Raw genomic sequence first — 10,250 nt, 5'->3', positions numbered from 1 at the left:
GAGATCTGGTGTCCTTGAGGTGATACTTGGTTGGTCATTAATGGACTTAACCTACTGGGGAAGTTCTGTGGACTGCCTCTTGCTGGAGATCTAACTGGTGAACTGATTTGGGATTGTCCATTTATAGCTGGACTCATTACATTATCTGGATATAACTCTGCCCTATTACGGTAAATTGGTGGTGTTGCTCTCTGCATGAAGCTACCACCATTTGTTACGGGGCTTCCACGATCTAAACTGGTCAGAATATTTGCCCGTTCTGGATAGGGAGGTGGGGCAGGCAAAGTGTTGAATTGGCTTGTACCATTAAAATTTCCATTTTGATTGAACTCCACGTTATTTGGATTTGTCTGTAAAAACTGCTCACCAATATCCATAGAATCTGACATATTTATTCCTGATTGATCTCCACCCAATTTCATCCCATCCACCAGTGAATCCACTAACTGATCAGTAAAACCATCCCCAGAATTATAGCCAAAACCATTTTCTAGTTCCTGCCCCCACGGTATCGGTGACATTGGAGGGACCTGATTGTCATTGAGATCAGATTCAATACCAGCTTGAATCGGAGACAAGCGACCACAACTACTGGCGTTAGAACTAGAACGCTGTCTAAAGTCATTTAACTGAAATGCGAAGGTTGGATCAAGGAAATCATCAGTGGTTGACGTAGGACTGTTACTATTTTCTAATGCCGCACGTAAAGCTTCCACTTTTTTCTTAATACGACCACGTTTTTTCTCGTAACTTTTTGTTTCCATGCTGCCTGCTCGACGTCTAGGTGTTTTGCCAGGTTTGGCATCTGGATTAATAACCCACCATGAGCTTTTACCAGTGCCTTCATTCTGGATCCTCATAAAGCGACTATGTAAAGATAGATTGTGCCGGATGGAATTCTGAAAATATAAAGAATAACTCTCGTAAATTGGTGCGACTAAAACCAAGAAATTTTTGAAAATATTTAAAACGACAAAATAATCAGAAACCACATAAAATCAAACTAAATCAATATTTGTACTTTGTGTTTTTTACATCTATAATTCATCGTAATATTTGCAACAAATTAAACAGGTTTAATATCGTTAGTACTTGGTTTGTTTATTGTGTCGACACATTTGATTTTTTCTTCACATAAAACAGCGTGTGAAATGAAATAATTGACAGTTTTTTTGCTAATAAAGACAGGTCATTAGCAGTTTCAAGAAAAAAAAAATTTGTCATCATTATTCTTTTTCGATTTCCTACTGTTAAGCCTCACTGACACTAAGAATCACCTATGATTCCACATCGGGACCAATGTTGGGAGAATCAGGAGTTTAGCACTTGAGTTAGGAGTTACCAAACAAATCGTTAGACGTGATGAAGTAGAGAAGCCAATGGAAATTTTAGGCTGTTTATTACTTAACCTTGATCTTCATTACATCTGTAATTAACTGACCACACCTAAAACTAACTGACTACACCTACTAATCAACTGACCGGAAACAAATTAAAATTCCTTTTTCACCCTCTTGAAAACATAATTGGTAATAAGGGTCCATTTTGAGCTATGCTCCACCCTGTACTGTAGCTGTAACTACCATTTGTCTTCATGAGGTTATTCATTGAACAAATTATACATGCTTATCTCTATATTGTGAATAGATTTGGGGCCATATAATCACAAAAACTAATTTAAATAAAAGCAAAATCAAGTATCAGTAATCAGTATCTCAAATCTTTTTTCATGAAAATCTAATAATTTGACTTTTAACTACCGACAACAAGATTTACTGCCGCATACTTTAAAATATGTATTTTTCACTTAAAGACATACAAATCAAGCATTTTGCTATTTTTTTGAGGACTACTCTGATCTAAGTCATCTTTTTAAGTAATATTTTGCATAATATTGTGTAAGATGTATTTACTTTATTTCAACCTTTTCCTCAAATTCTACAAAAAAAAAATTGCCCAATTATCAGTTACAAAACTCTCTCGTAACCAATAGAAATGTGAGGTAGATAATTAGCGAGTAATTTGGATGTTACCAGTTGGTGGTATAAAGGAAGACACTAGTTATCATATCTAACTACCAGAGATATGTAAGAGATGAAAAATCAATACATTATATAGGTCCCTATTACTGGCATCATTATGACTAGAACTTGATATTACTACTGAGACTTTCTCTTATCATTCAAAGGTTACAAAGTCAACTTTCTCCTCTCCTTTATTCTAATTATCCATCTCGTAAATATCCTTAAATATACTCTCTGATAGAACACACACCACAATAAAAATGGCTTGCAAGTCAAAGGACTATACTTAAAGGGATTATAAAGAGGTTTTCTTAATTTTTATGTGTATCAGGAACACTGATAGCATAAATTTGAACCATTCCAATTTTCAATCAGACGTCTGTGGTTCCTGCAATTCCACTTTAACTAAATGTTTGATGATGTCACTAATCACAAAATATGCTTCATCACATAAGGCCCTTCACGATCATGATTGATGCTATCAGTCTCCCAGATACACATAAAAAACCTCTGTACAATCTATTTGAATTAAGTCCCGCAGATGCAAAATTCTGTGACAGAACGCATTTTTTATTTATGTGCATAAAAAATTTAGCCAGACCATTCTTTTATATAAAAATGTAGATATTGTTTTATTCAATTAACATATGTAGGTAGCATATGGTTACAAGTTCAATTGTCTGCTATGGATGATATATCTTTTTATTGTATTATGAACATGATATATAGGAAATAAATTTCATATTAAAGGGAAAGAGTCATCTCTAGAATAAATTTATATTTTTGTCATTTCAAGACCATTATAAAAATTATGTGTCCTGAGAACGGCACGGATGAAAAACTAGTAGTGTATGGTATTAATCTGCATTTGAAAGATAAAATGACGGCTCTTCTTTTCTTGAGACTGCCATATATATATAGAAAAGACGTAATATAGAAATGCGAAAAGAAATTCAGTGTTTATGTCATTTTTGAAAGAATTATGCTATTTCTAAACATAACTAGTACTTCTTAAGACTATTTACATAATTTTAAAGACCCAAATCAACTCCTAAAAGTGTCAAATTGTTTGCAATTTTTTCATAGGTTATTGACACTGTGTACTGAGACTTCATATTAATGACTTATTTCAATAACTCAAAATGAACATATTTTGACGTTGCAACATCTTGCATACTAGAGCGAAGTCTTTGCTATTATGCTTGCACGGGGATGTAATATAAAGGTGTACTTAAGGCTACTGTGTCTTGTTGTGTCAACTTGTGCAGACAAGCTACTCTGATACTCCTTTCGAACTGCAAAAGTAATTTGGTTCAATCCACTTCTATCCGAATTGGTTCTATCCAGTTCTATTTGAATAACCTCTGGTTGCTTTGCACTCGCAAGTAAACTTATTTAGTTATAACCTTTATCCAGATAGAAAAATCTGCTTCCGAAGGTTGATTTCGTCGATACGATCCAGATAAGTGAGAGTGCGAAACCAAATAAGAAGTTATTCGGATAAGAATATCATGTGGGATATCATGTGAATTGATACTTCAAAATTGCATAACCTGTTGGTGGGGATATTATAATGGAAATACTTGAAAATCCCCAGAAAGGAATTAATAAAGTACACATATATGCATCGGAAGAGGAAAAGCAAATTATATTGAATGTTATTATGTTGATATTTTATAATGATGAACATTGTAGTTCAATTCTGTCCACTGTGACATGGTATGTTACTAAAATAAAAAGTTATCCAGATCATTTTTCTGTGTGAAATCGGTTATCCAGATAGGATTGCAGTGCAGAAGCACGCAGAAACGAATGGAATCAAACTGCATCAGATATTTCTATACACTTTCAACAGAATTCAATATTCTAGTTGTGCAGTGTAGTTCGTATGCACTCAGACTTCAATTATAATAGTTCTAAGTGTGCTCTATTCACAATAACCACTGACAAATATATCAAATATCACCTCCTTTTAAATTGATATTCGTTTGATTACTTCAAATTATATGTTACACAGAAATGAATTTCACTTCTTTATTTCTGAGAGAATATTAACTCAAATTCAATGCACGCATTAAATCAATTATAGAGTGATTTGATGGAGCAGAAGTCAAATTTAAGATGACAAGGTCAAGGCTATGTGATATATCTTACTTTATAATTCAATTCCGATCACCTCAATAGTGTATTAGCGTTTAGAAATAGTGTTGAGATACCTATTCATTGTTAACCTAGCATAAGCGTTCATAAAAGACCTGTGAATGGGCCCTCAAATCTTTTTAAGACTTGCATTCAATTTCACTAAGAAAAAAACCACATAAAATCTTTCAAATAGCCTAGTCATAATGATTTATTTAAGAGTGGTTGGCTCAGTGAAAGAATTTAGGGCAAATAAGAAAAGAATAAGTAGGAGTTATGGATTGGAAAGCTGCCAAGTTTAAGTCTATTCTAGTATACTTATATATATATATATATTCTATAAGTAAATTATGGATTTTCGACCGTACATATTACAGATCCAGAACAATGGCCTGTAACAACACCAACATTCTATTGTGAGGACAAATGATTGAAATGAAACCTGTGTCAAATATTATTTGTGAAAAACATAACTTTTGTAGAACATATAGAATATCAATATAGCGTCATGTGCCAAGGCCATGATGGTAAAGATCAAGGACATAAATTGGAGGCTGAAGGCCAATGTGGTATATAGGGGGTTTATGTTCTCATATATTATAGTTCATGTTCTATAGCTCCTTCCTAAATAGCTCTGTGCCTGCATATAGCTCATATATAGCTCTATAGCTCATGTTCTAGAATTCTATGCATAGATATAGCTCACATAATATAGCTGTGTGTACATATAACTCTTGGCATTTCATATAGTTTAATTTCTATAGCTGTGGGTACATACATGTAGCCCCTATTTTATAGATCCCAGCTAAAAGCTGTTCTATGGCACTGTCGTAATAAAGCCCTGTTTTATAGATCTGTGCAACCAGAGTCCAGCTCAACGAGAAATTTAATTACAGAATTGTGTAAATGTATGTAAATCTTTTCCAAACAATGTCAATTTCATTTTGAGAGCGAGTGGAATCCTGCTGTCAATCACTATACAGCACTCTTTTCAATTGGAATGAGAAAACGATCTGCGCAATAAATGTCAATTTGAAATCAGAGGACCAATTATTCACACTTTTATAATTAAATGTGGATGGTGCTTGGTTTCTAATGGACTGTTAATAGTGTTATAGGTAGAATACAATATATTTAGCTGGTATATCACCTATAAAGAGAAAGAAATGGGGCATCACACTATATGTATATCATAAACAGCTCAAATGGCAATAAAATGTCAAAGTCAATGCATGTTAATATTTGGCGGCCATTTTAAATGACAGGACTGTAGGCCTACCTTGAACTCTTACATCATATAGTGAGTATGTTTAGGAGTCTCGAGGTTCAGTCAACTTTGGGACAAAAATTTAATTTTCAAAGACTGCTCGTAGCTTACATCATCAGGGAGGACTTAATCATTTGTTGAATGTTGTTGACCTAAGTAGAGAGACAACTGGAAAACTGCAGATGCCAAATCTGGCTACTTGCTCAAGTATTGTAAGCAGAAGTTCGATTTGTCATCAAGCATCTAATTTGTTGCTATAAGCAGAAAGTTTCCATCAACTATGATTGGTCTGGTAAGGTGATCTGCATTACCGCTGACCCTCTTAAGACCCTCCCTCTTAAAGGGATCAGTAATAGTGTTCACAGCTCACCATCAAATTTTGAGCCTCATATCCGTGTGTGTCCCAAATTAAGCATGTTTATGATGACCTATAGAAAAGATATATATTTAGAAATAGTGAGTAAAATTCCTAGTTTGAGATATTTTTGAAGAAATTATGTGATTTTCATACATGTCTAGTAGTACTTCTGTAAATACATATTTTCAAGACTCAAACCAACGCCCCAAAATAGCACCTGTCCCTTTAATTCTTCAACATCTAACCTTGAAACAGACAACTTTGTCATGAAAAGGATCAAATTTCAATAATCTTATAAATGTTCCTGCAATACAATTCCTGGAAGTGTATAGAGCTTGTCAGCACGTTTTTAATCAAGTGATCACCTCAAGATTTGATTTCTCCAAATTAATCTGTTTGACTTGTTTAATCATAATGAACCTGATAAACTCAACCCATTTAACAATACATTCAAAACACTAGTCTTTGTTCACACTTGTTAAATGGCGTGTTTTCTTTGATTGAAAGTTAACAGGAAATGTCACATTTTTTCTATTCATTCTGAATTTAATTCAACCTTTCACAATAGGTTTAAATCCTCTTTCTGTTAAGCAAGCCTGTAGCCAGACTTCATTGTTCAGATGGCTGGCGTACAATCAAATCAAACTGCTGCATTCTGTGATACAAAAAAGGTGGCTATTGTAGTCAAGGTATAAGATGAAGTATGTAATAGCTGGACATTATGGAGATAGGGGTAAAATGTAGAGCAAATGCTGACAGCAGTTTATAAGTGTAGCCATACATGAAAACAACAGGAGTCCACATTATGTTATTTCACTGCACTAAACCAAAATAAAATACTTATATAAAATATTTAGCACAACGACCCAAATTTCAAGCATGTAACTACGTCAACTTGATAATTGAAAAGTGATACAGGTACAAGAGTAGCTTATTAACATCCATCAACTCGTAACGAAAAAAATTCCAGAAAAATATCCATTTAAAGCTAGAAATATGAAAATTACACCTAAAGTTTTTTCCTTTTACATTAAGGCGTTATAGGCGAGTAAATATTTGCATTACTAGCTGATACAGCTTAATTTCAGCCATATGTATCACTTTTTAGAATTGAATCCTTTCTTTGATTTCCCTACAATTATCATTTACACATTATGGAAGTTTTGACTGTTTTCACTTCCATTTCATAATATTCTTACGCACACAATACAGACATTGCCAATGCAAATATCATTACAACTGAACTGGAGAATGTAAATAATGTCCTGCAAATGAAGATGATCTCAATTCAGTATGATTTTTGTTGAATTGTATGAGAACTGGAAGTTGGAATTCTGTAAAGTGATATGGATGAGTGAAGTTCAGCTCTAACAGCAGTTAACATAAATATTTAGATGACTGACAAAGCCATCCGAACTAGGTCTGATGTTGGTAATGTTCAAATTCTGGCCTTGACATAAATATTCTGAACTGTTTATGAAATATGAAAATATTTTAAGAATATGCACCAAGAAATGAGAAAAGACAACCTCGCCATTCTAGACCGAGCTAGAGCATTTTAAAATATTAATACTGGTACCGTATCAGAGCTTGTATCCAAATATCAGAGAAAAAAAAGTGCCATTCCGGTTATTTCGTATACACCAAAATCTAGGACTAAAAAAATCTTTTTTTAACATCAAAACTATTTAAAAGTTTTAAGTAAAATGAAGAGAATTGTGAGAAAACTACTTCATGGATTTAAGTAAAATAAACACCTAATTGTAGAGAAATATGTCATCTAAAAATATTTATAGTCTTTTTGAGGCCAAACACCAAAACAAGTTAAAGCTGCTTTTAACTTAACAATTAGTACATTCTGTTTTAATTAACCCCTTTTAAAACTAATTCAGCTTAATAAGCTTATAGTTTATGTGTAAATATAAGATTTAAAATGAAATTTGAGGTATAATTCACTATGTTTTTAATAATGAAATTTGTATATACTGCCTCTTTAAATGAAGGTAACTATATCTTTGAATGGTGAATTTTCTTGAAATGTTGAGAACTTGTGACAGAAACCATTTGGTGTTGTATTTAGACAAGATGCAGACGTCCATCAAGTTGAATCAAATAGAGATCAAATTGGTGTTTATATTGGAACTGATAAAGAATAGTTTGGCCTTTAAGACTTACATTTTAAGCTTTTATGTTTTAGAAAATCATCTTTTGTATAGAAAAAGACGATTATGTTTTAGACATCTTTTGTATAGCAAAAGACTATTATGTTTTAGGCATCTTTTGTATTGCAAAAGACCACCATTATGTTTTAGACATCCTTTATATAGTAAAAAAAACATAATGTTTTAGACATCTTTTGCTTAGTGAAAGTGCATTATGTTTTAGACATCTTTTGTATAGTAAAAAACATGTTTTAGACATCATTTGTATAGAAAAAGACCATTATGTTTTAGACATCTTTTGTATAGTGAAAGACCATTATCGTTTAGACATCTTTTGTATATCATTATGTTTTAGACATCTTTTGTATAGAAGAAGACCATTATGTTTTAGACATCTTTTGTATAGAAAAGACCATTATGTTTTAGACATCTTTTGTATAGCAAAAGACCATTATGTTTTAGACATCTTTTGTATAGTAAAAAACATAATGTTTTAGACATCTTTTGTATAGTGAAAGTGCATTTTGTTTTAGACATCTTTTGTGTAGTAAAAAACATGTTTTAGACATCTTTTGTATAGAAAAAGACAGTTATGTTTTAGACATCTTTTGCAATGAAAAAGTCTTTTTATATTTTAGACATCTTTTGAGTAAGAAGTCATTTTAGATAAATCTTGCATATAGAACAAATCCATTATGTTTTAGATATCTTTTGCTTAGAAAAGCAGATTTTTTTAACTGTTACAGGAATACAGGCATCGCAAGGATCGAGCTGAATTTCAGCATTTTGTATCACTTTTCACAACTGAAATCAGTTATAGGCCTATGGTTTTCTACAATTAAATCAAAATATACTTTGGTGTGAAGATATTGCTGTAATTATTACTGATAACATCAATAACTCCTGGTAAATGGAATACTCAGATGAATATATCCCTTTAATGATAACTAGCTATGGTAATGAAATCATGCTGATTAACTCATAATAACAAATTAACCTAGTCCTGAGTGGTCTCTTCACATACTGATATACTTCTAGTCTCTATTACAAATATCTCTATCCCAACTCAACACAGATTACACTATAATATAAGTGGCATATTGGCAGTGGTGGCACCAGCCCACCGAAACTGGAGGTACAAATAGACAGAATTAATGGGGGAAACTGTCGAGGCTAAATTCCAAATGCTGTAACTCCATAGATGCGTCTAGTTGCAAGACTCACTTGGAGCGACTGAAGGGGTTCTCCCAAAAATATTTTTTGAAAAAAATTGATTTGTGGCATATTTTTTTTGCATATTGGCATGTTCTTTTAATCATTAAGAGTCAAAATTTAACATATGTTATATTGTCTCTATATTTGGGCGTCAGAGAAGCTACTCTCCTATAGAAGTACTGGCCATGGTCACAAGAAGAGAACAAACATCATGTTTATTGTTTTTCTGAAATCAAAGGGTTTGTAAAGAGGTTTTCTTAATTTTGAGTGGGTCTTAGTGACACTAACAGCATCAATATGCAATTCTCGTAAATCCACTAAGTGTTTTATGACTTCAATAATCGCAAAGGGCCTTATGTGATTAATGTTGTCATCAAACACTTATTTTTTGTGGACTTGCCGGTTCGAATAAATAGAATTTCATTTCTGGAATAGTTAATTATTACCGGGTATCAATTTTTTTTCAAATCATTTTCAGGAAGAGGTTATTATCATAATTTTTTTTTTTTATTTCAAATGAAAAATTACTAGACCATATGTTTTCATAAGCACAAAGGCAAATGGCATGAAATCAAAAAAAATCATTTTGAATATTAATGAAGTAGGTTAAAATTTAAATTTAGAAATCTCTATGGTTCAATACTCAACAGGTTGATGAGTGCATTTTTAATCAATTATCTAGCAGCTAGTTAATTTCATTCATGACCTATTCATGAGTTGATCAGACAATAATCCTGAATTCATTAAGACTGCCAACTATAATCACTGGGGTTTATTTTAGGGTCATGTCCTTAAAGTGGCCCAGTCAAGGTAGAGTCATGATTTAATAATAATGGTCAGGGGTTATAAGGTTATTCAATGTTATAAAATGTTATACAATACTGACACATTATACAACTTAGTGTGGCCAATTTCATCACGTGATATAATGTTTACAAACAAATCTACTACCCTTTATTTTGGCCGTTATTCCAGCACGAGTCGTTCTTTAATAATCTCGTTAACCCCCCCAATTTCTTTCGTAATTAAATTCTGATCTTTTTAACCCCCAATCCATTACTATTTATAATAGAAGTGATCGTAGG

The 10,250-nt window shown here is 32.6% G+C and overlaps 1 protein-coding gene across 1 annotated transcript; it reads right to left on the bottom strand.

The window, feature by feature from the left end:
• Window positions 1-722: 722 nt before the first annotated feature.
• LOTGIDRAFT_60083 (hypothetical protein) lies at window positions 723-899 on the bottom strand (the record flags this gene model as incomplete). The annotated part of the gene is made up of 1 exon (XM_009051906.1): window positions 723-899. A coding segment is annotated over one exon (177 nt), but the record flags the coding sequence as incomplete, so codon positions are not given.
• Window positions 900-10,250: the final 9,351 nt, after the last annotated feature.

The sequence above is a fragment of the Lottia gigantea genome, assembly GCF_000327385.1.
Source record: "Lottia gigantea unplaced genomic scaffold LOTGIsca_174, whole genome shotgun sequence".
In the NCBI taxonomy this organism is placed as follows: Eukaryota; Metazoa; Mollusca; class Gastropoda; family Lottiidae; genus Lottia; species Lottia gigantea.
The sequence above is the reverse complement of the archived record's forward strand: the minus strand, read 5'-3'. Positions and strand labels throughout refer to the sequence as shown.